Source organism: Chelonoidis abingdonii, chromosome 20 (assembly GCF_003597395.2).
Source record: "Chelonoidis abingdonii isolate Lonesome George chromosome 20, CheloAbing_2.0, whole genome shotgun sequence".
In the NCBI taxonomy this organism is placed as follows: Eukaryota; Metazoa; Chordata; order Testudines; family Testudinidae; genus Chelonoidis; species Chelonoidis abingdonii.
Window position 1 is genome coordinate 20,138,004 of NC_133788.1, and position 26,176 is coordinate 20,164,179.

The 26,176-nt window shown below is 47.7% G+C and overlaps 1 protein-coding gene across 1 annotated transcript in view; it reads right to left on the reverse strand.

Moving 5' to 3' along the window:
• Positions 1–26,176, reverse strand: part of DOC2B (double C2 domain beta) — a 137,787-nt gene that overhangs the window by 81,626 nt on the left and 29,985 nt on the right. Inside the window, 1 exon segment of the mRNA XM_032793091.1 lies at positions 3,838–3,912. Within this exon segment, the coding sequence (XP_032648982.1) occupies positions 3,838–3,912 (75 nt within the window).

Consider the following 26,176-nt stretch of genomic DNA (forward strand, 5'->3'; position numbering starts at 1 on the left):
CTTATAAAAACTAGGAATCTTTGGCACATGAATTTTTTGCAGCCAACCGGACACTCAGAATGCAAGTTATTCTAGGTGCAAGCTGCATCGTTTTTAAATTCAGCCATTCTCAAGACTGCTCCACTGCTCCCACTTTGACCCGTCTCTAAGGAGTAGGAAATGGGAGAGGAATGTGCAGAGACTTCCATTTGCTCTTCACTACCTACAGCAGAAATTCCATCAGTGGATTTGCAAAAATGAAAGGGACAGATAATATCTACTGATGAAAGTGCTCATGGCTCTCCTTAACTTTAATGAAACTGGAAATGCACCGTCGTAAAAACTCCCTCTATGCCCTGGGAGTTATGAATTAATTCAACTCAACTGCAACAAAAAGATACCTCCCCAAAAAGGCCCAATTACTCTGGTGTAAAAGGAGAGTGAAATTCATATTCATTATATAGATGCACACAATATTTAAATTCATCTACCTCATCAGTCACACTGACTTCTCACTACATTGAAGCATCTTTAATTACATCGCTCGCCAGCAAATTCAAAACACATATATGGAAATATTTTCCTTCTAGTTTGTAATCTGTTTTATTATGGACTGCGGAGCTTAAAATGAAAAAGAAGAGAAAGGAGCCGTTTTTCCAGAAACGCCTTTCTGCCTGGCTTGCACAGGCTTTACAACACTTCCACACCTGGCTGCTTTCCAACAAGCTCCTGAACTCAATCCACTGAGCCCCAGCAGTGAGCTAGAGGATCTCTGCTGATCGTGCCAGCACTGCATGAGTGGGCACGCAACACTAGGCTCACTGTGGGAAGGACTTTCCGTGCTGAGGGAGGGGAGTCTCTAGAAGTTGTGAGCTATGACAGACATAAGCATCTGTATTAATGACTTCCCTGGCAGCCTGCTCTTCTGTCACTCAGCCACTCATTTTCAGCAGGCTTCTTACTGGGCCCAGGAAGCTTGTGAGCACTTCCATCGCTCAAGACAGGACAGTCATGGACAATGATCAGCCACTCCATAGAGTGGGTCACTATGCAGGAATAACATCTATGCATCTCACTAGTGACCTTCCCAGCCATGGGTGAAATTCAATGTACTAGGGATCATCTTTAAAGCCCAGATGTCTGGGACTATTTATTAAAGAGAGCGTCTGCGTCTGTTGCAACAGCCAAGAGCTTTTCAGTGGTGGTAGCGAGCACTTGATACTAGAGTTCGTCAAAAAACGGATTTTCTTTCCCCATGACAAATTTAGAGATTTTGAAAACAAAATTCATCCTGGATCGGGATGAAAAGACAAAATTTCTAGTTACTTTAGACTACCAATAGCCTCTATCAGAAAAAAGAAAATCAGACCTGATGACTATATTCCTCATCCTGCAGCAAAAAAACTTCAGGACCAGACTTCAAAGAGAAACTGCTGAGCTTCAGTTCATCTGCAAATTTGACACCATCAGCTCAGGATTAAACAAAGACTGTGAATGGCTAGCCAACCACAAAACCAGTTTCTCCTCCGTTGGTTTTCACACCTCAGCTACTAGAAGAGGGCCTCATCCTCCTTGATTGTATTAACCTCGTTATCTCTAGCTTGCTTCTTGCTTGCATATATATACCTGCCCCTGGAAATTTCCACTACATGCATCCGACGAAGTGGGTATTCACCCAGGGGCTGCTCCAGGTGTGTGCTTGGGGCAGCAAGCCGTGGGGAGCGCTCTGCCAGTGCCGTGAAGGCAGCAGGCAGGCTGCCCTCAGCAGCATGCCTGCGGAGGGTCCACTGGTCCTGTGGCTTCGGCGGACCCCTCTGCAGGCAAGCCACGGAAGGAAGCCTGCCTGCCGTGCTTGGGGTGGCAAAATTCCTAGAGCCACCCCTGTATTCACCCACAAAAGCTCATGCTCCAAAACGTCTGTTAGTCTATAAGGTGCCACAGGACTCTTTGCTGCTTATTCCTGTATAGTGTCTAAACAAAAACTGTGCAAGGATTATTGTTTTGTTTCAGATATTTACTTGGCAAGGATTTGTAAACCTGTTAGTACTTCCTAAATAAACAAACAGTCACATCTATTTTTTTCACAAAACAAATTTGCAATTTTGTTTGTTTGGGGTCAGCTGACACCTGTTGTTTTGATTCTGACCATTTAAAACAGACATATAGATATATATAAATAAAGCCAATTTCAAAATGAAAAATAAAAAAACTTTGTTCTGAAAATGTCAACATGGGACACTGACATTTTTTAAATTTTTCCAATTTTTTCCTCTAAACAAAATTTTGTTGAAATCTATAGAATTTTGCAAAACAAATTGTTTTTTTTCAACATGACATTTTCAGACAGAAAACTGTTTCCACCAGCACCACTGGCTACTCAGATTGCTCATGAACTCCAGATCACACTACATTTTTGTGCAGTTAGACTTTTGCCCTGACTGTACCTTGTAACTTGTGCCTGGTTCCTTCTTTGATTGGAGAGTTTAGGCCCAGTAGGCATTTAGGAGAGACACCCTAAACTCAAATCTGAGCTCTGTAGTTTTTGCTGGACATTGCACTAAGCCCCAAGGATGAAAATTCTGGTTCCATTAAAGTCAATGGTAAAAACTCCCATGCTCAGTCTGCTAGGCCTCTCTGAGTTTTGGGAAGGAGAAGGGTTTTGACTGGGTAGTTTGACTTCTGTAGTTCCAGGATATCATCCTATGTGCTTCTATCACAGATGCTAAGATAGTAAATGAAAAAGGTCAAAGTACATTTTGAGTGTATGCAATTTAATCAGTGCACTCTTTCACCTATGTCTCTCTACTGATACCCTTGCTTACACTGTCACTCATCAGTGTGATGTCTCAGCCCCTCTCTCTGTAAGGAGAGAGACTCTCTGGGGACTCTCTCTTTTGTTGTACTGTACAGCAACATCCACGCTAAACAAATACTAGAACATGGATGTACTTGCAGATTGTGCATGCATGTTAAAAGGAGGCTAGCTGAAAACCTCCCCCCTAAAATACAACACATTATTTTACATAGCCAACTTTCACTGGAAAATAGATCCCAGCCCACAACAGCAGCATTAAATATTGCTATTGTGGCAAATTGCCGGTACTGTTCTCTGGGTCTCGCGCTTTCTATTCTCTGGGGTAGTGTGGCAAATTGCCGGTACTGTTCTCTGGGTCTCGCGCTTTCTCTTCTCTGGGGTAGGTTCAGGGCGATATTGCTTGCCTCTGAACCAGTTCTTAATCACTCCCCTAGTGTCCTTGGAGGAGGGGAGTGGAGAGGGAGGGACCTGGGCCCGCCCTCTACTCCAGGTCCCAACCCAGGGGCCCTGGGGTTGTGGTGAACCACTTGACTAGCGGTTTCTTCCCCTGGGTTACTTCCCTCTCATACCCGTCAGCTTGTGAAGGGCTTCTCGCCTCTCTTCTATACAAGCCTGGTGCCCCTTACCTAGGGTTTCTGTTGGGCTTCCCAATCCACCGCAGCACTCCTCCAAACCTTCTATTTCTCTCTGGACAAACTCTTCTCTTCTGCAATCTGCACTCTGCTCCAATCCAACCTTTCTCCTTCAACTACCACCCCCTGTCTGACTGAAGCAGGGGTTTATATCCCATAACTGGAGTCAGGTGCTCTAACTGGAGTCAGGTGCTCTAATTGGCCACAGCTGTTCTAGTTAATCTAAAGCAAACCTTCCTCCCTTGGCAGGGAATAAGGCCCCCTGCTAACACTCTTATGCTGCCCTCTGGCCATGCTGTATCACACTATACACTAGACAGTATATGCTATGATTTAACAAGGCAGGCAGAAGAGTGTAGCTGAACTGCGCACATGACACAGACTTTAGATGGAATTTAAAAGACAACTCACCTTACTAGCGCCTGGGAGTAAGTGCAATTTGACATATGGGTCAGCCAAACCATTATGATCCATTGGCTTCAGGCCCTGAAGAGGAGATTAAAAAAAAAGCAGGAAATGTTACAACACTTACGACACAGGCCAGCTCTTTACTATTCTGACTGAGCAGCCTCTTGGTGTGACTTAGAATCCATTTTCTACATCAACAAATATACCTGCCTAACAATTATGTCATTTCCCCAGAACTGATGGAAATGTACCAATGCCATGGAACCTAAGCTGTGCAGCAAAAAGCCAGACACTTGGAAGTCAAATGCAGGGTGCAATTCTGACCAAGAGCGAGCCTCTGGAAGACTTCACTCCCAGTACTTAGCATTGGTTGTATTGCATCTCTGCTGTTACTTTAGCAGCCAATCCTGGCACCCAAATCACAATTAACTCAAGAGTTAAGTAACTTAGCTCAGCAATTTTGGAGGTATAAAATTACAGGATTCTGCCATTTCATAATTGCTTATGTGCAAACACACCTCTGCTGTTGTGGTGGTACTTCAGTGCACACGATGAGGGGCTGATGGCACCTATCTAATCCGTTATTAATGCACGGTGTGAGGAAAGAACAGCCTTCAAACAAGCAGGAAGCTGCTTTCAGCCACTTGACGCTTTATTTGCAGTGAGACTCCTGAGACAAGAGAGTATGTATGTAATGAACCTCTCACAGCCCTTCATCGATTATAAGGCTAGAGGGGACTGTTGTGATCAGAAAAGCCAGGTCTACACTACACATTTGGTTTGACGCCAGTGGTGTTGGCATGAAGCCGCCAGTTAGCACATCGCTTCTGCGCATGCATGCTTGGCTACACACAGCACCGATGCAAGGACTCGCCAGGAGTGCTCATGTCAATGCACAGCGCTGTGCACTGTGGGCAGGTGTCCCACTGTGTAACCACCACCATCCAGTGCACTGTCTTTTGAGAAGTTCTGGCAATGCATGGTGGCGCAGAAACTAATTGCTCAGGCTACTGTGACAGCACAAAGGAAAGATTAAACTATGTGCTCAGCAGGTGAGGAATGACACTTTTGGAAGACTGAAGGGATGCTGGGATTATTACTCATCAGGCTGGATCTCACTGAAAAAATATTCCAATGGTTATAGCTGCCTACTGTGTCCTGCATAACATCTGTGAAGCAAAGTGGGGAGAAGCTGCCACTGGGGTGAAGGGCGAGCGACTGTCTACTGAGTTTGAACAGCTAGAGACAAGGGCTATGAGAAGATCTCAACATGGAGCTAGAGAGCTCAGGGAGGCTTTGAAAGAACACGGGACAGTAAGCCACAGTAATGCGTTGTGGTGCACTGTGTCTACCCGGCCCTGCTGTTCTGGGGCCTGTTAGGAATTGTGTGGTGCTTGGTGTACATCTGGGAATATAACATTGTCAGTGATCTTATTAATTTTGTGATGCTTGCTGTACATTGATGATGATTACACTGTGTTTGTCACTGATCCTGTGAGTTGTGTCACACTGTACAGTAACAAATAAGTGGGTGCTTTCAGAACTGCCAGGCACTCCGCAGCATATGTTGGGAGCTAATAAAGAAGAGTTATTTTCTAAATAATAGAATTTTATTCAGTAACAAAACCAGCACAAAGAAAAATCTGTGCAATTTAAAGGCAAATACATTAAAAACTTAGTAAATTAATGGAAGAAAACTTAACAAAGGGAAAGAACATTCCTGTCCATTTTACCTACACATCTAGCAATCGTGGGTCTCGCAGGTCAGTGTATGTGAAGCAGTGGTTGCCCTTAACGTCTCCTCGGGTGGAGTGGGACGGGCAGGGATGTGGTCCCTGATGCCATGTGGAATGTTGAAGGGGGTGTTCAGAGGTGCTACAATGGAGTTCTCCATGGATTGCAAAGGGCGGTGCGTCCACAATAGCTGAACCCGCAGGTCCACAAGAGTCTGTCACATCTGGGTTTGCTGCTGGAGAACCCCTATTATGTCCTGGTGAGTCTCCCTCTCCTTTTCCTGCCAGGACTTCCTCCTGTCTGCTCGCTCCTTCTCCTGGTTGTCTGCAATATTCACCCTTCAGGCCCTTTGCTCATGGGCACACCAGGCACTTCAGCCACCGAAGAGCACAGGCACCAATCGGCCTCCCTTCAGCCCCTGTGCCAACAGAGGGATGAACAAAGCCCATTATCTCTGACCAGGAGAGAGCATGGATGCATTCTCCCCGCCTCCCCGGAAGCCTCACTAGTCCTGACATCAGCAGTACAGCTACCCATGCAGGTTACCTAGGTCCTTCCCTGATACAGTGTCCCCTTCCGGGCCTTATAAACCATCCCTGTTCATTCCAGGGAGCTTCCCCTCCTGAGCTGGACTGGCCCCATGGAAGCACCGCTCTCTCAGGCTACTCTCTTATTTGGTTTCCCCACTCTACTCACTTGCCCCAGGCAGGCTCCTTGCTGGGCTGTGCAGTCCAGATGGTCCTGTATTCCCAAAAGCCACCTGGGCATCCAAACAACTGCAGAACAGCAAAGGTCAGCAGTGACCTTTGGAAGTGCAGAGCACGCAGATCATGAACACGGAGAAAAAACCCCAACCACCTGCCATACTGCAAACCCCATTGACCCTGTAACAGGCATTTGCTGGAAAGCTGAATTTGGGGCAGGGGCTGGAGCCGGATGGATGCTGCCAACAGCATTAGGGACCATCTGAACATGGTGAGTTCTTCTTCGTTACTTTTCACAAACGTTGGAGCACATGGCTTCTGCCCACACACTAACAGCTTAGGAGGAACTATTTGATAACTGCACACAGCTCAGGGTATTCACCAGTTCATTCTCCTCCCATCATCCAGTCTAGGAGCAGAAAACATACCATGTGACCCAGTAACCCACAAGACACCCTACATGACAAAGTATGTATTGTCCAAGATTAATCAGAGCAAAGCACTGGCAGAAACATATTCACATCAACTGCTGGTCAAGTGATTGCACACAATGAATAGGTTTGTAGAGATCAAAGCCTGCTTGTGGATAACTCAAAGTGGAAACATGGAGCTAAATCATTGGGATACAATAGCCACAACGAATAATCCACCCAGCTCCACACATTGTGCATGACCTCGGGAGGGCGGGGGTGTCTTTATTCTCACATATCCTGGATTTGCAGAGCAAGAGTTCCGGCTGCCTCTGGTTTGAGGGTTCTTGCAAGGAGTATGATGCTTCTTATGGGCTTGGTGCATGCAGACCTCTCTCCATCAGAGAGGGCTATTTAAAGAGAAACATCAGTGCTCTGCCTTACAGGGAGTGAGTCAAAACAGCATTCTGGTCTGCAGAAAAGTGGATTTTGCTTCTAAATCAGAGCCATATAACCGCCAGCTGAAGGGATGAAAATATCAGTGGCGGACGGTGGCTGGCTAAATGGATTTGCTTTAACAATGTTGCATTTCAATTAATCTCCTGGACCCAGCAAGTGAGGAACAAAATAAAAGAGAACCACTGGAGAAAGGCGATTACATTAGTTATGGAGCCAACACCTGATAAGCTTCCCAGCTCTGGAGCTAGGCACACAACGCACCACAGAACTGCAGATCTCTTCTATTGTAAAACCTGGGGCCAGATCTTCAGCTAGTACAAACTGGCTTAGTGTCAGTGGCTCTATGCCAATTTACATCCATCAGTGATCTGACCCTACGGAGTCAAGAAGAAAATAACGGGGCAGCATGGTCTAGTTGGTAGGGCACTGGCTTGGGAATTAGGAGAGCTGGGTTTTCTTTCCCTCTGTTTCCTCTCCCACCCTTTGTCTGTCCTGTCTATTTAGAGAGTGTAAGCGCTTTGGGGAAAGGAATGTCTCTTTGTAGCTTTGTCTACACACAAACTTGCAACAGTTTAATTTTGGCTTAAGAGTGGCCTACTTTGGTTTAGTTTAAACTTGTTCTTTGTCAACTTAAGGAAAAGCCCATTGGAAACAGGTTTTAAGTTAAACTGAGAAAACCACTCAAACCAAAATAAGAGCATCCACACAGAGGGTTGAACCAATTTAACTAAAATAGGTTCAAATTCACATCTTCGCTTATACTACTGCAACAACTTTCCTCTGTAGCCAAGCACAACGGTGCCCCAATCTCAGTTGCTAATAATAAAGGACAGGATGGGAGAGACCAAGCTGGAGTGGGATAAGATAGGGGAGTCTCCAATCTCTGACAGCACACGTTACTGGTTCACCTGGACAACTGTTCTGTGTAGCTCAAAAGCTTGTCTCTTCACCAACAGAAGTTGGTCCAATAAAAGATGTTCTCTCTCCCACTTTGTCACCATTCCACCTGTCAAATGTGAACTCAGCAGGGCAAGACGACGCCATAATCCACCTCATAAACCAAACTCACCATTTTCTTCAACCTCTGACATTTCATTACCAAGCAAATCCATGGGGTTATAATTAGGAGGTATATAAGACGGTTTATTCCATGCAGATGGCTGCAGGAGAGACCTTGAGCCAGCACTGATCTTGATTGACAACATACTGTAGCAAACAAGATTCAGAGCTGGGGACCGGGGGCAGAAGCATTCTCTCTGCAGTATTTATTCACTGACAGAGAGCAACCAGTGATGTTTGTAATGTGTGCAAGCTCAAACCCACAAAGCTGTTACTGTTACACCTAATGGCTGCAGGGCTAGACACTTTTTGCAAACAATCCAATGGTCCTATTTTATGAATATGCATCACCTCATTTGCATTAACCCAACCCACTGTTAAATCCATCAGTTCCTATTCTCTTCCCCATTAAATACAAAAATCCTCCTTCTTGAACACATAATTCTGTAGATTGCCACGTATTCGCAGGGGCAAAAGAAAATGCAGGCCTGTTATTTACCAGGCTGCACGTGGCAACAGACTATATAGGTAAGAGATGCAAGGGGAGTATGGGTCACGAGGCAAACTGCAGACACACACACAACTAAAATTAATCAATTTTAAATTTTATTGGAGATGGTTACAAGGGGTAAGGGAGCAGCTTATGATTAGCTAATAGAGTTAACAAAACCTAAAACACACAATGCCTAAAATATCTACTAACAATATTTACAAAAAAAATGCAGCATTTAGTAATAACTGATACTTACAAATACAAACCAACACATCACGACCGGCAAACGTAGAAGCTCTATTTGAAACACGTGAGCTGAGAGAGAGGCTTCGAGGTGATCAGGCTCGGTTACGGCATACACGGCATACACGGGATACACGGGACACGTTTTCTCCTCTCTCTGCCTGCACATGGCAGGGCAACCCCTAAAATACCCACTATGACATCACAGAAGTGTCATAGTGGACAGACCCCAAAACCTGTGTGTGTTCGCCTCTGATTGGCACAAGCAATGTTTACACCAAATAGGGGAGCAGGTGCCAAAAGGTCTGGCTTCGCCCCCAAAAGGTGAGGTAATGCATATTGTTGTAGAATGCGTTCAACACTGAATGACAAAGGAAGAGGCCAGGGCAATACCGGTATGGCAAGTGATACAGGATGCAGACAGGAACCCATTCTAACAAATTCCACCCCAGCTCGGTTGCTCTCTGTCAGGAGATGGAAGCAGCAGAAGAAAATATTTATCTTGCGAGAGCTTCCAAATACTCTAGTTGGGATCAGGGCCCCATGGCACAGGGCTTGCACAAACACCGGTGTGAGACAATATCGGTTCTGAAGGATTTGCAACTTAAAGCCTAGGAGCAGCTGCTCAGGAGCACAGAAAAGGGAATCCAAATTCATGAGTTTGTAGGCCACTTTGGAAGACCAACCTACAACAACATACCATGGCTACCCCATGCTGGTTTCAACTGGGATCCTGGTAACTTGCTGAGAATTCAGCTGCAGGAGGAGAGAGAAAATATGGCTTTATGCCTAACCCTCTTGAATGAAGGCGACTGAAGTACAAAATGGCATGTGTAGTGCAGCACCTGGCACAATGGGGCCCTGGCCTCCCAGTGCTACTGCAAAACAGGTAATGGAAGCCATAATCTCATCTCCTTAACCCCACGTCTTAAACAGAGAAGTTTGCTACTTATGCATGAAGTACTGTGCTAATGAAGACAATGGCCTGATTCTGCCCCCACTTGCCCCTGTCAATCAGGAGCTGCTATGCTGAAGACAATGGAGTTACCTTGGTGACAGGAGGTAACATTGGTGTTTGTCACCTGACAGCAGTTGCTCTCCCATTTATACTAGGTAATAAAATACAGAGGGGAAAGAACCCTGGCTTGCACAGATTGTTCCCATCAACCAAGGAACCTAAAGCCTTTCCCAAACCCTAAAAGCCCCTGTGAGACTGGGCGCAGTATTATCCCCATTTCACAGACTGGCTAATGCAGGGATAGGCCTAGCTTGACACAGGGCTCAGGCTCATTTCTTGGGAGACGGGATTAAGGAGGTAAATGGAGCAGCAGGCTGGAAACAGAATGTCTGTGCTAGTGAAGATAAGGGGGGAACCCCCAGGGAACTGTTCACAATGGACAAGATAAGTCATGCATGGACAGAGCATACTGTACAAGGATTGGTTCCTACAAAATGATCAAGCGAATCCCAAAATGTGTGATGCAATATATGGGAAATGCAATGTAACGTGTCAATGTATATAAAGGAAGAGGTCTGCTGTGTAACTTTGAATGTGTGGTATACCCTATAACAGGGGTAGGCAACCTATGGCACACGTGCCAAAGGCAGCACACAAGCTGATTTTCAGTGGCACTGCTCAGGTCCTGGCCACCAGTCTGGGTAGCTCTGCATTTTAATTTAATTTTAAATGAAGCTTCTTAAACATGTAAAAAAACATATTTACTTTACATACAACAATAGTTTAGTTATATATTATAGACTTATAGAAAGAGACCTTCTAAGAACATTAAAATTATTACTGGAACGCGAAACCTTAAATCAGAGTGAATGAAGACTCGGCACAGCACTTCTGAAAGCTTGCCGACCCCTGCCCTATACCCACTGATGAACTCCGCCTAGCTTGCTGTATGCCAAATAAAGGAACCTGAGCAACAAGACTCAAGTCAGACCAAACTCTTGGGAAACCGAGTGAAAGAGATCTCAGGGTAGGACAACCAGATGAGAGGAAGAAGATATCGGGACACATGGTGGGGGGACAAAAGCCTAAATATCGGGACATCTGGTCACCCTATCTCAGGGGAACCCCAACAGCAGGCAGGGAGGGAAGAAGTCACCCAGCAAACCACTGGCATTGTCGAGAACAGAGGGCCTGAGCTGTAGCTTGCTGAATTCAGTCAGAGTTTTTCCAGACATATCACTGGGTTTTGGACCAGCCCAAAGTTCAGGAGCTTTGATTTCTGGTGCTTGGCTTTTATCACTAGACAACATGCCCCTCCTGCTCTCAAGGGGGATCCCCAATACTGACGGTCCCAGCCCTGGGAGTCAGGGGTCAGCCTTGCTCACAGCCTCCCCCTGCAAGGTCCTTTGCACTTGCCCGTCATGCCAGCCTGCAAATAAAGAAATAAATGAGCGAATCCCCCATGAAGATAGATGGAGGAAGACAAGCCACTTCGTAATTCACCCACTGATTCATTTCAACTAAATTACCTTCGGAGGAGGTTATTAAGGGCTTTTAAACAGATGCAGCCACGAAAGCAGAGTGACAGCGGCTTGGAAAATGGTCAGAAGCTCCTGATGTCATTCCTCTCTCCCTCCCAAACCCCTTGATGTGATTTAGGCACATGGTATGGCTAATTTTAGCATGAAATAGACAAGCCCTTGCTACAGCCCAGCAGCTGCAATTCATGTCTGCTGTATTCCCCTCTCCTTCACTGAGTCCCCTCTCCCAGCTGGCCTCAAACACCCCTAGCTCCCTAATGCTCCCTCCGAAGCTTGGGCCAATGTCCATTCAGCACTAGGTACAAACAGCACCCACCAGAAGCCTTAGCTCCACCCCCATTCAATGAGAGATGATTCTGGGCAGCCTCTGTGCATGGGGCAGGGGAGAAAGCACAGGGAGTCCTCTCCCACCTTCCTGAGCCTGGGACAAGGGCTGGCCAGAACCTCACTGGGGAGCACAGTTCCTGCTCCCAGCAAATGCTCTAGTGGCCTTGGGTAGAGCTGTGTCCATCAAGCACACACCACCCAGCAAAGTCGGCTGCTGTGCTAGGTGAGAATGCCACCCATCCAAACCCTCATGGCAGAATCGTGCCTTCAGAGAGACCCAAAGCAGTGCCATAACGAAAGCTATTGGGTGGCATCCCAGTTCCCGCTGCCCCACCTCTGCAGCAACAAAGCCTTAGGAAAGCTAGAGGTAGAAGTCGAGTCTGGAGCTTAGGGCTCTGGACAGGGATTGGCAGATCTGGGGTCACTTTCTGCTGGAATGGAGCTTGCAATCTGGGCTGCTCAGGTTCCCAAAGTAATTAACTTGAACCATACCCAACACGAACGTGCCTTGCCCAGCTCTGCATCCCCACAGTGAAGTGCAGACTCAGCTGAAGCAGGTCAGTGTTTAAGAGATGCAATGCAATCAGCAGAACACCTCCCAAGGCAAACGATGCGTGATGTCATTTGAGTTTGCAGCATTAAAACAGGCTTTCTCGGGAGGAGGAAAAGTTAAATGGTAAGGATACTGACTGCTCTCATTGGGGGATAGCGGGTGGGAGTGGGTCACTGAGGCAGCTTTCACATCTTGGAATCTGAGTCTCCATGCTGGTTTAAAAGGTCAACACGTGAAAACATGTCTGACCTCCTCCCAGGCCCCTTTGTCATGCATCACAAGGTCAATGCACTATTTGGTGTGACTATTGCATCTGCTTGGGAAAAAGACATAGGACAGGAACAGCAGAAGTTGGAGCCTGTAAGATGTGTTGACCTTTGAATCTGAATCTCCATGCTGGTTTAAATCTCCTTTTTACACGTCAATGGACAAATTCCCATGGGCTTTAATGCAGTTTCCCATTGGCTTCCACCGGAATTGGATCCACTCCCGCTTTCATGAGAACTCAAATCCATTCAAGCCCAGAAGAATATAACAATATGATCTACCATGCTCCTTGCCAGGCCACGAGGAATTCACCTGAAAAAGATTCATTTTCCAACTGCAAAAAAACACACCACAACTTTCCAGAGATCAACGGCCCCACTGTATTCTAGCCATTGCCAATTTCTCCCTGCATCGGCGACACATAGCTCACGGCAGATCAATAGCATTTAATTACAAGCAGCACTAATCAGCTTGTCTATTAACTCCCTGTTAGAATTGTATAGAAATCACAGGAGACAGATCGATTCCACCACCCTTGACACGCAACGAGGTAGTTTCCGGTGAGCACTCTCTGTGCAGTTAAGAGGCAGCCTAGCAACCTCTGTCTCAGAGCCTGAGGGCTCCTGTCCATAGTCAACTTACCACAACAGGTCCCTAGAATGCCTTAGAGATCTGGCCATACTCCTGGCCCTTCCCATCAGAGGATCTTATGGTAGTGTAAGGCAGGGGTAGGAATTATCACCCCTCTACACAGGGGAGACATACTAACAACGAAGGCTCAGAGGGTTTAAGAGCCTGGTTTCCAGAAGTCCTGGCCACGCACATACTTCAATGGATGCTCAAGGTAACTCAGTGGCAGGGACGGAGAGTTGTATGGGCCCGTGATGCCCAGGCTCCAGCAATATTAAGGGCCCAGCACCACCAATGTTTGGAGCCAGGTCTCTCCACCAGCACCACCTGCCACCCCAACGCACCTCCCCCAAGTGTCCCCCGACCCCCACTTGCTGCCCCCAAGCACCTCCCTGGGGTCCCAGAGCCCCTGACTCTCCCCTGCAGCTCCAGACTGACTCCTCTCTGCTGACTCTGGGCATCAACTGTTGCCACAGGGTCCTAGTGCCCTCCATCCCCTAGTGGCAGGGCAGGCTGCCCTTACGCTGCCCTTCCGCCTTGAACCCTTCCCTTCTCTGGTGGGACCCTCCACCAGCACAGGGGCCCCCACAGCCCGCACTCACCGCCCCACCCCCAAGGAGGGGCAGCAGCAGGGGAGGCGGCACACATGTGATGGTCACCCCCCCACCGGCACCCACCACAGGGAAGGTGAGGGGGCATCCTGGACCCAAGAGGGGCCCTAGGAGCACGTGCAGTGACAGTGGTGGGGGCGAGTGTGCTGCCGGGGGTGGAGGCTGGGGTCAGTCCTCCTCTCTGGTCCCAGCCCCGGGGCAGCCTGCCTGTACCCCAAACTCATCCCCAGCCAGAGCGCTCATTCCCCCGCACCTCAACCCTCTGCCCCAGCCCTGAGCCTCTCCTATACCCCAAACCCCTCATCCCCAGCCACACCTCAGAGCCCTCACCCCTGCACCCCCTTCCTCCACACTCCCTCCCACCCCTAAACTCCCTTCCAGATCCTGGACCAGTCACCTCCTCCTGCACACTCACCCCCTGCCCCAGCCCGTAGCCTGCACCCGAACTCCACCCCAGAACCTGCACCCCAGGCCCCCTCTCCTACCCAAACTCCCTCCCAGAGCCCAAGCTCTCACTCCCTCTGCACCCAAACTCCTTCCCAGAGCCTGCATCCCTCACCTCCTTCCCACACATCATCTCCTTCTCCCAAACTCCCTCCCAAAGCCTGCACCCCCGCCCTCTGCACTCCCTCCCAGAGCCTGCACCTAAACTCCCTCCCAGAGCCTGCATCCCTCACCCCCTCCTGCACCCCCACCCCTTGCCCTATCCCAGAGCCTGCACCCAAACTCGGTCCCAGAGCCTGCGCCCCCCACGCCCTGCCCCAGCCCAGAGCCTGCACCCAGCAGCCAAACTTCATCCCAGAGCCCGCACCCCAAATCCCCTTCCCCATGCAAACTCCCTCCCAGAGCCCAACCTCTCACCCCTTCTGCACCCAAACTCCCTCCCAGAGCCTGCACTCTGCACCCAATCCTCTGCCCCAGCCCAATGTCTGCATCCCAGACATCCTCCGCCAACCCAAACTCCCTCCCAGAGTCTTTGGCAGGTTCTGGGCACCACCAAAATTTCTACAAACCTCCCACCCCTGCTCAGGGGGGTCAGCGGCAGAGCTGGGAACAGGACACAACACTCCCAATTCCTAGTCATCTGCTTTGGCTGCTAGGTAATGGGGCCTCCCCTGCATGGATCCCACTGCCCGACAACATGAAAATGAGAGGCTGCTGGGCTCTAATCATTAGACCATGTTTCCTTTGTACGGCCAGCATGGGTTCTGCAGTGGTACCAACTCCAGTTCCAAATGTAGTTCTGCACGAGGACGCACTGTGCACTTTAATAAAGGAAACATCCAGACACGGAGTCTTACCTTGGGGTGAAATCATCCCTAATGGTTTTCCTGGCTATTTCTCTTCACTTGTAGTGAGTGTTGCCCCTTGCATGTCATTCTGGAGTGAGCATGCTGAGCCTGCAGCCTCCAAAGATGGAAAGTCACCATAATGTGACAAGTTAGGCAAGCCTTGGCTGGGGGCAGTATCAATATCCCAGGAGCTTGACGTCCAACCAAATGATATTACCAGACTTTTACGGAGCCTGCTCAAAATGACACAGAATATCACAATTCAGGTCTCTGCACTTCTGAGTTCAAAAGGCTCCCTGCAGCCTCTTGCTCAATGAAAGGAGCCAACTTTATACAGCTGAGGTCTGAACTGACCAAAAAAAGGATTTTTCCAGCAAGCATTGCCTCTTCCCTACAAGCCAGTGCTAAGGCAATTGCCTGATTCACTACAGCTGGGCTCATATGGTCTTTCCTCTATTCAAGGAGAGTGTGTGTTAACCCCCTCCTCACCAAACACTGACTGGAGTCTGTATGCAGGGGAGCACATTCTGCTCTCAATTACCTAGTGTGAATTCAGAGTGACTCTCACTGAATTTACACTGGGGTAACTGAAGGTGGAACCAATGAAGAGGCAGCCATGAGAAGATGGATCCTACTGAGATAAAAGTGAATGAATGAAAAACCCTTTGCTGGCACAAACCTTGGGATCTATTTAAGGAAAGTGCAGCTGTTTGGATCTGCTTTTTCTGCTGATATACGTGTTTCATAATAACCTTATCTGAAAATATAGGAACAGGATTTGGTGCCTCATCAAATGGAACAGTCCGATCCGCTCAAGCAAACAACAGTAACCCTACTGAGCATTGAGAAAAAGCTAGATAATTTTTATAACCATCAAGAACATCTGTGGCTATGCATGCTAAGATAAGGTTCATCATCAGAGCTCGTGCTTCAGGGTGAGAGCTGCTGAGCTGCAAAGGTCAGGAAGGAATTCAATCTCTTCTCCAGCACGGCAGAATTAACATGGTTCATAATGGGGATGGATGAGTCTCCCTCTGAAGGATCAAGACAATGACCACTGTCCTAGAGGAGAAACAAGACTAGAAAGGCCAGCTCTTAGGAAAAAATTCTATGGCATTTAATAGCAATGAAAGCAATAGGGTTGTATAGAATTTAACATAGAACTATATCTTTTCTGTTGGTTATCTGAGCCACCTGACAGAATTTCTATAGTAGGGGTATAATTCTCTGTTATATTCTACAGGATGGTTCTAAATTCTTATAGAAAGTAACATAAAATTATATCCTTTCAATAGGTTATCTGAACGAGCCCTATGGAATCATATAGTGAGGTACAATTTCCTATTAATTTCTCTAGACTGGTTAAAAGATATTGTAGAAAAGTTCACACTGCTATTTAAATTCTATAGGCCTTTTTGCCAAGAGAATGATCTGATCAAGCATGGCAGGTTTATTGATGCACATCGCAGTGCAGCCTCGGGGGTAGGAGGAGCCGCTGTGAGTTGTCCGTTCTGGCACCCACAAAAAAGTTAAGTGAAAGCACAACAGTTCCGCAAGGGAAGAAAGAGTCCCTTACTCCCAAGGAGATAAAAATCTGTTGCTAATGTATTCCAGAAACAGGCTCGTATATCAATGTGATTTATTTTCATATCGATCGACACATAGCAGTGATGTATCTGAATTCAAATGTGCCTGACGTGTGAAATAAAAGGTTGAGGGAAGGTGATCCAGAGATCGAATTCCATTAGCCCTAGGCCACTGTGGGCACCTTGCCCTTTTTGAGTCTGAGAAGGCCACTTGCATATTACACTGGTCGAAGGTAGCTGACAAAATCTTTATATTTAGACGTGATCCTGCTCTTGTTCTGGTGGGGGACACTGGATATCCCTTTTGCTCCTAAAGTCTTTAATTTCCACCATCCCTATGGAATGGATTCTGAGCTCAGTCACAGTGATGTAAATCTAGAGTGATTCTATAGAAACAGGTGCATTTGCTCTGCCTTTACACTGGTATAACAGATCAGAATCTGGCTCTATACAAGTGCACATGGTTTAGAGACAGAAGCAGTAATCACATGCTGTAGATAATACAGTGTTTCTACCACTGACCTGCAGCCCACAGGTTCAATATTATTGCCTGCAGGGGATACAGTGAGGTCAATGTAACAAACTCATTGTACCTGTTAAACAAATTACCAAGATGGTAGATGATTATATGGGGGAAAACCATTCAGGGTTAATCCTGGAGGTGTAACCTTGCTGGGTATGCATCCTTCTCACGGGATCACTTTGTCTCCCCTGCTAGTGAGTGACTGATCCTCTAACATCAACAGACAGATGTAGGCTGAGAGCAGTCCTTGCCCTCTCAACCCAGCTCTTTTACTGGCTCCATCCACCAACGCCCTCTGCTAATACCTTCAGAGTCATGCTCAGCACTCAGAAAGTGCTTGGCATTTTCAAAGCTCTTTTACAAACTGGAATTTCTTTGTACAAAATCCGTGTGAGGTGGGGGAGTGCTGTTCTCCCCATTCAACAGCTGGGGAAACTGAGGTCTGGAATTGGGAAGGCTCAAATGTTCAAATGCGGGTGCCCAAACATTAGGCACATAAAGAACAAGCCTAGTTTCAAAAGGAACTGAGGACCCCCAGCTTCCTACTGTGCACAACAACTCTGAAAAATGAAGCCACTTGTGGATTTAGGAACCCAGCTTTAGGCACCTAAAGTGACACTGCAAACCAGTGACAAGAGCAGGACTGGAAGACAGGAGTTCCTGACTCCAAGACATACAGCTTCTCCTGACTAAACACCCATTCTTCATCGCCTGGAAGTGCTGGAATCTGGATTCTTGCAGAGAGCCAAAGGGACAGACCCAACGCAGGAGAGAAAGGAAAACCCTGCTAAATGCAGGGATCCATCTACCAAGGCTGTCCAGGTGGCATCAAAGGGCCAATTCACCATTGCCATAGGTGCCCTTCTCCCACCTTTCACTTGTAGCCTGTAAACTCTTTGGGGCAGGAACTGTCTCATACTATGTGTGTATGCTGCACCTAGCACAATGGGACCAAGATCTGAGCTGGGCTCCAACAGCTACTGTAATGCATGTAACCCTAATAGCAACACTGCGCTGCTTGAGCTTCTTCAATATTCAAGTCTGCAAAAAGCATTTCAGTTCTAATAATCTAAAACATCTGCGGTGAAAAATGGTGACCCACGTTTCGTAACTGTTGTTCTTTGAGATGTGTTGCTCACGTTCATTCCCTTCTAGGTGTGTGCGCACCCACATGCACAGTCCTCGGAGATTTTTGCCTTAGCGGTATCCATAGGGTCGGCAGTGACGCCCTCTGGAGTGCCGCGCTCCTGCGTCGGTATATTAGGTCCCGCCAGCCCTACGTCCTCTCAGTTACTTCTTGCTGGCAACTCTGACTGAGGAGTAGAAGGGGGGATAATGGAATGGACATGAGCAACACATCTCGAAGAACAACATCTAGGAAAGGTGAGTTAACTGTTTTTCCTTCTTCAAGTGTGTGCTCATGTCGATTCCATTCTCTCAAGCAGTCTTCTCGGAGGTGGGCTCAGAGTTCACAGTCATGCGGCTTGCAACACTGCTCTGCCGAAGTCAGCATAGTCTCAGGCCTGCTGGGTAAGTGCGTAACGAGACGTAAACGTGTGGATGGAAGACCAGGTAGTGGCCCTGCAGATGTCCTGGATCGGCACCTGGACCAGGAAAGCTGCCAAGGAGGCTTGTGCGCTAGTTGAATGGGCAGTCACAACCACCAGTGGGCAGGTGGAGACACTTTCGCCAGATCATAGCAACAGTGGATACAGACAGTGATCCAGGATGAAATTCTCTGAGCGGACACTGGACGACCTTTCGTCCTGTCGGCCGCCGCTCCTCCTCCCATTTATGAGGGTTTAGAAAGATGACAGGTAAATATATGTCCTGGCCTGTATGAAACTGTGAAACCACCTTGGGCAGGAAAGTTGGGTGCAGACTTGCTTGCCCGGGAGAGTCTGCAGTACACTGCTCACCATCCCTCTCCACCTGCCATATGGGCACAAATTGTGTTCCAACCATTAAAACCACCACCTGCTAAGTGAGGGGGAAGGAGGGGATTTTGTTACCTGGCACATTCTAAACATTTTTCTTATTTATGTACACTAAGGAGAGACTGGTCTGTGCAGAGGCCAGCTCATTGAACTGAAGTTTCTGGAGGAAAAGAGCTTGGCGAAAGCTTGTATGGTCCCGTGAGGCCCGCTTCAGTCAGAGGGGGTTGCATGCGGCAGCATGGCACTTACTGCAGGCATGGGGCATCTGGCAGAGTGATGCCAGATGGAACAGCAGTGTTAACTGGGTTATTTCATTTCACTTTCTGCCCAATTCCCCTGCCCCATGCTCTCGTATCCAGACCTCCAGTAAGTTCCATCCAGCCCACAGGATGTTTTGGGAAACGATGCCACACAAAACCGCTTTTTATTTATTTAGTTTTTTTAAATGCTCAAGCAATGCCCAGGTATCTATCTATTCCCATGTATTTCCAGTAGCTCCTACAGACGAGTCACTTCCCCCTCTGTCCTTTACTTCTCCTGCCTGTATAATGGGGACAGTGACACTTGGCTGTTCTATGCAAAGCAAGCTGAGCTCAAGAGTGGGAAGGCTCTGTATAAGAGTTGAGTGTTTTTACCAAGTGCCAAGCAGCACTTTTCAGCCATCCGGCTCAAGTCCGGTTGGTATAGTTATGAATCCCACTTTGCAGATGGGGAAACTGAGCTGCCCTCAAAAGAAGTGACTTGTCCAAGATACAGGCCAGAAGGCAGGGGAGGAAGAGAGACTCTTAGTCCAGCCAGAGCTGCCTCCTGAGAGGTGCATTCTGTATGACTGAGAACACAACAGGCCTGATTCACAGTTACTCCAGTCCTGAGCTGGTGGAAGGAAGGGAGGGAGCAGGAGGACTTTAAGCCACCTGTGCACTCCCACTATTCAGGTCCATGCAAGACCCTGCCGAGCTTCCAGTGTAAATTAAGCAGCTTCAGGACTGTTAGCATCTAATCATTCCCTAGTCCTGCCTAACTCCCAGAAAATACTTCCTCCACCTTCCTGCCTCTCCACCTGCCCAAACCTCCCATTTATCTCGCATGGTACGTTTACACTGGGAGCCCCTGGAAGCCAGTAGTTCCTCTTCTTGAATGCCTGGAAAGCACCGAGCATCCTGATGGTCCCACTGTCAATAAATAACAACAAAGCAAACCTCCTAACCTACACCAGGAAATGTACCACAGAACACACCCACTGTGCTGACTGAATGGCCTAACCTTCCAACGAGTTCAATGGACAAAGACTACAGAGGAAAGAACTGCCAGTAATAGAGTTCAACACATCACACGTTATTTGATTCAACCTGCAGTAAATGCAGCCCAGGACCTCCTAGCCCCCGCAAGGAGCGGCTATCAGGACTCAGGAGACACGCATAAGCAGATATAAACCAGCAGAAGATCAAAATAAATAGTGAAGAGCAGGAACAGATCAAAGGGGAAGGAGCTTTTATCTAAGGGGGGTGGGGAATGTTCCCAGAGCAGATGAAATACTGAAGGCTTTTAAATGTTGACTGTAAAAGCAGAGCTGTAGCCTCAGGGATGTGTCGTTCTGGAGAGACAATGAAACAGACTCTTCCCTGGTGTAGCCTCCATTGATGCCAATGGATGTACACTGAACTGTCCCAACACTTTCCCTGGCCAAAGGTGGTATTTATTCATTTGCATCGCAGTAATGCCTGGATGCCAGGCGCCGCACAAACACAAATCACCCGACTGGCTCCCTCCTTATGAACTACCCGTTCCTCCCCCACTCCCAACAGTAATTCTCTCACAATCTGTCTAGATTTGATCACGCTCGAAGGCAAAACCTTTAAGAGTGACCTTAGCACCTCCCAAATGCACAGAGCATGTGACAGTCAGCTGTCCTGATGTGTTGAGATAGCAGATGTAAAAGCAGTGAGGTCACTGGGATGCGAGTTGGATGATGCTGGGAGTACAGACTGCTTTTGGGTATGCACTGGAGATGGAAATGGAAGCCTGAGGGTGTGCTGGAATCCATACTTGACAGCACTGCAGGTACTTGGAAGGTGCCAAGAATGCAAGAGTCTTGCCCCATAACTACTTATTTCCAGGACTTAAAGGCTTGGGAAGAATGGGGTGTGTCCTGCTGCAGCCTTAACTGTTACCAAGTGCTGCATGTGTTTGTTAACCCTGTACACCTCAGCACAGCTAATACTCAACCTCCTTCCTTCTCTGTGCAGGAAGACTCGAGTATACATATTAGTGCCACAGACAGGAGCCTATAATAGGCTTCAGCAGCTTTGGGAGTCAAGAGAATGCTCCTTTCCATTAGCTTTATCCCAGCCAGGCTTTAACATGAAGGTTCTCCCAATATCTACACACAGTCACACCGGGTCAATCCAGCAAATTGCATTTGTAATGCTCTCAGAGCAATTCATTACCAAATACCACTCACACCTTTCAACTAGATTAGCAAGGCTCTGGCTGCAGCTCAACTAGACTACAGCTCTAGGTCTACATCTATGCATCTACATAAAAGCTACTTCTGGGAGATGGGGGTCCTGGCCCTTACCTTTCTGTGAGTGAGTTTTGGCAGCTTTCCCCAGTCGAGAAATGAAATGAGAATGGATGGATGGCACAATAAATAAAACAGAAAAGTGGAGAGAGTGAAAGAAGGATAGAAATAAACAGGACAGTAACATTTGACTATCACAGCACAAACAGGCTGAGTTTTAAAGTGATTTTCTAGGATCAAGAGGCCTGGTCCCACCATTCACAGAGCTGTGCAGCACTGACCGCAACAGGGCCCCAATCTTGATTGAGGCTACCAGCAGTGACTGCAGTACAAATAAGGATGCACTGCCATCCCTCATGTTAATCAGAACAGGAGCTGTCCACAGCATAGCAAGGGAGGGAGGAGAAATAACATGCAAGGTGATTCTGCAACCCTTACTCTGGTAGAGCAGTGCTTATGTCTGGGAGTCATCCCAGGATGCCCAGCAGGGTTTTGCAATTCACTGAGCAGGCAGCTGGGACAACTCCCCAGTTGTACCCATTGGGAAATACCATCGTTCCTCCCTGGGTCCATGACTGGAGGTACTGGGAGTGGGAGCCCATGGCTGGGATCTGGCCTCTTTCACTGCCTGTAGCCCACGAAAGCTTATGCTCAAATAAATTTGTTAGTCTCTAAGGTGCCACAAGTACTCCTGTTCTTTTTACTGCCTGTATAGTTACTGGGCCTTCCCTGCCAACGCCCCTTCCAGCCCGCAGCCTAAATTTCACAGCATGGCACTAGGCCTCCTGTATTAAAAAGGGATAGAACAAAGAGACGATTCCTGCCCCACAAAGCTCACATGTCACCCACAACACCTGGATCCTTTCAGGCAACCCGCAGCAAGATGCCTTCCCCACACAGGGGCCAAAGGATGGCACCTGCCCAACCCTCCTGTTAATCCTGGTGTTCTGACTACTGCTGCAATCTCACTTCCTAAGGACCCGGTGTCATGCATGCAGAGAGCAAAGGAGGGCGTGGAAGGGGGAAGCATGAATCCACTCTAAGGGAGGAGGATATGGCTGGCTATCTGGAAATGAGTCAAAGCTATTTCTGACCCAGCCACAGGAGTAATGGGCTGGAAACAGAAGCATCAGGCTCAATGGGAAAGGCTGCTCCCAGGAGATCACCAAACAACCCACCCAGACACCTGGGGCTTCTCAAAGTCCCTGGACAGCTGGTTCTCAAGAAAATTTCAGCCCCAGGCCACAGTGCTCTGTGCAGTTTGGATCAGCAATCAATCAGCATTCGGATATTGCGGTGCTTATTCAGAGTGAACTTCTTGCCCCTCACTAGCCCAGAACACACATGATCAATCAGAGGGGCAAGATGGCAGCTTCAAGGCTTCATCTCTAGGAGGGAGCTCCCTCAGGTGAGACTCCAGGCCCACTCACCTCACGTGGAACCCCAGCAGTGGCCCAGGCCCACCCCTCTCAAGCAGGACACCAGGCCCATCCCCCTCAGGTGGGATCCCAGCAGTGGCCCAGGCCCACCCCACCCTCAGGAGAGATGCTAGGAGCAGCTGCAGCAACTCTACTGGCCTGGAGCTATCGAAACTTGGCTGCAGGGATTTTGATGCATTTGATAGGGAAGTTCCAGTCACCGGAGATTGGTTTGGCTGCATTATGTCTTGCCCAACTGCACATTGCCCCTTCCCTGAAGCATATTTTAATAGGTTCACTCATGTTTCACTCTCCTTTATTATTGTACAAATGAGCTCACAAACTGAAGAGTGCTCAATCCAGGGAAAATGAGAGGGCAGCTTTGTTTCCGTCTCCCTTCACGTGTAAACAAGGGTCCTTGCTGGTACCCAAGAGCTGCCAAGAGCCAGAGAGATGGAAAAAATTCAAGGGGAGCCATATTTTTATGCTGCCTTCAGCATAAATTAAAATGGCTCTGAATCCTTTTTTGCCCAGCTAACTTCCACCAGTTGGGAGAAGCAAACCTCTCTGTATCAGCTCCAAGCCAGGCTAGGAAAAACAAACCCTTTGTCATTCAGGATGGGCTTCTTTGGTTCAGGGAGTTGAGTCCTGTGGAGAGACTGGTGGTAAGATCAAAAGCACTTTCCGGCCTTAATGGGCCCTGATTAGTTATCAAAGAGCCCTTCTCAGGTCATGGCAGCTTGACACCAGGCGGGGAACAGCCTATGCTGTGCAGCTCTTGGCTGGTCACAGACACAACTCTTCTCCCCATCCCTGTCGCACTCACAAACGTCGGCTGCCAATGAAACCTTTCGTTTTCGCTGTGGATTTGTCCACATGGAGAACTGATCCTGGAACAAGGCAGGGGGTGAATCTAAATAGCTACAGCTATTCCGGAAGAAGGGTGTTCACACAGGACACTACTCTGCAGTGGCTATTCCAGTCAGTTTCCCCATGTAGACAAGGCCTGCCTTTTGCTGTTTGTAGGTGGGCCCTTTCCAGCTGCCTCGCCAGGCAGGAGGGCTGTGGCACATCCTAACAATGGGGGAATCTCAAATAACTTGGAGTTTGGGCTTGTTTCACAGACGCACCTGAGGGTTTATTATTCTTTATCTGTATTATGGTTGCGCTGAAACACCCCATGGAAGCGACACCAATTTACACCAGCTGCGAATCTGGCTCACTGGCTCCAATAGAGCAGTGCCGACTTACACAAGTTGGGGATCTGAGCCCACTGATTCCGATGGAGCTGTGCAAATTGACATGAGCAGGGGATATGGGATGAGCTCTATAAACAAATCACTCTTCACAGCTGGTAACTTTGGGCTTCACGCGTGTTTGTCTTCATCTCTTCAAAGACCAACTCTGCCTCATCTTGCTGCTGATCAGGTGAATAAAGCCTGGGCAGTAGCAGCAGCAAGAGGAGAAAAAAGCCCACAGCCATTAAAGGAAACAGTAAAAGAGTGCAATGGCTGCTGTTAGAACAAGCTGAAAGAGACTGAGCAGGCAGGTAATAAGTTCTGGTCTTAGCAGATGGCTTCATTTTGGAACAGGAATGGGTTCCCCCTCCCATACCTGCAAAGTTGTGTCACCTTCTCCTTGAGTCTCGCCATCAGTATATATCACTCTCTGCCTTGAGGTCTCCTTCCTCCTTGTCTTCCTCCCACTACAAACCCAATTATAAATATCCTCCTCAGCACTGCTCTCTAAATAAACCAAAGAAGCAGCCTGACAATGAGGACTGCTTGAGTGTCAGCATATTAAATTCACTCACTATGGCTAGGAGGACAAGAAAAGAAATCCCACCATTCACTTCTCTTATTAATCTATAATACCACCTTGAACTCTGTCTCTATAGCTATAGGAATGCAGCTCCATGCTTTCCATTCAGCAACCTGACTCAGACAGCACAGAGACTGATTCAACCGCATTCACTTTTTCTCCTCCTTCAAGCATTTATGCTTTGGGAGGAGAGGGGATAAATAACATCTTGTATGTTACACATTAATATATATTTTAAAAAAGTGTTGGAGGATCAAAAAGGGGATATTGATTAGACAGCAGGACAGAGTAAGAGGAGGTTTCTTTAAGGAGGAAGGCAGTAATTCTGATCCCTATCATGTTGAGGGGAAAACTGATTTTAGAGATGGAGATGGCATAGTGGATACAGTATCTGGGCACATTCTGTGCACAGGACAGATCGTCATCTTTGTCCAGGCAGACACAGAACTGCTCCACTATGCACAGTGCTGAAGCAAAACGTATTATCTGACACGTACATAGATTTTGACCCTAAGAAAAACACTGGGAAGGAAAAGGTCTTAATTTCATCCTGCAGGTGGATAGTCTTATCTCCTCAGGGCTTCAGGAAGCTGTATTTTCTTGTCATTTTGACTTATAGCTGACAGAACAAATGTAGCACTGCGCCACATACAAAGGGTCAGGCAAAATTTGGGAGGCGACTTGTTAGGAATCCTGGGAGCTACTTGATTTCACTGCAGCTCTTTGAGAGAAAGGCTGGATGACTAGCAAAGGACAGGACACATACCATAGGCATATAGCAGGGTGGCTGTTCTCTAGATAGCTCAGATTACAAGGGACAATCCTGCCAGATTCACACCTTAAATCAGGTCCTGTTATCCTAGATCCTTGTCAGCCAGAGGACATCCTGCTTAAGACTGTAAGCTCTTCAGGGTAGAGACCATCTTTTTGTTCTGTCTGTACGGCTCCAAGAACAATGGGGTTCTGGCCCATGACCATACAGTACAAATAAATAAAGAAAAACCTTGTCAGGTTTGGATGGGGAGAATATTATTACACAATTCCCATTATTTTCAGTCCCACTTTGCCACTTACTCCTGGGAGACTAACTCACTCCTTTTGGCAACTGCGAGGCAGATTCATCTTGCAATCGATGCCCAGGAGCTGCTTGTACTAGGAGGTTAGCATTCTGGCACTGTCCCCTTTCAGACCTTGTGCTCCTCACAGCAGGGATTAACTCCCTCCATCTGTGGAAATCTCACCACCTTCAATCAAA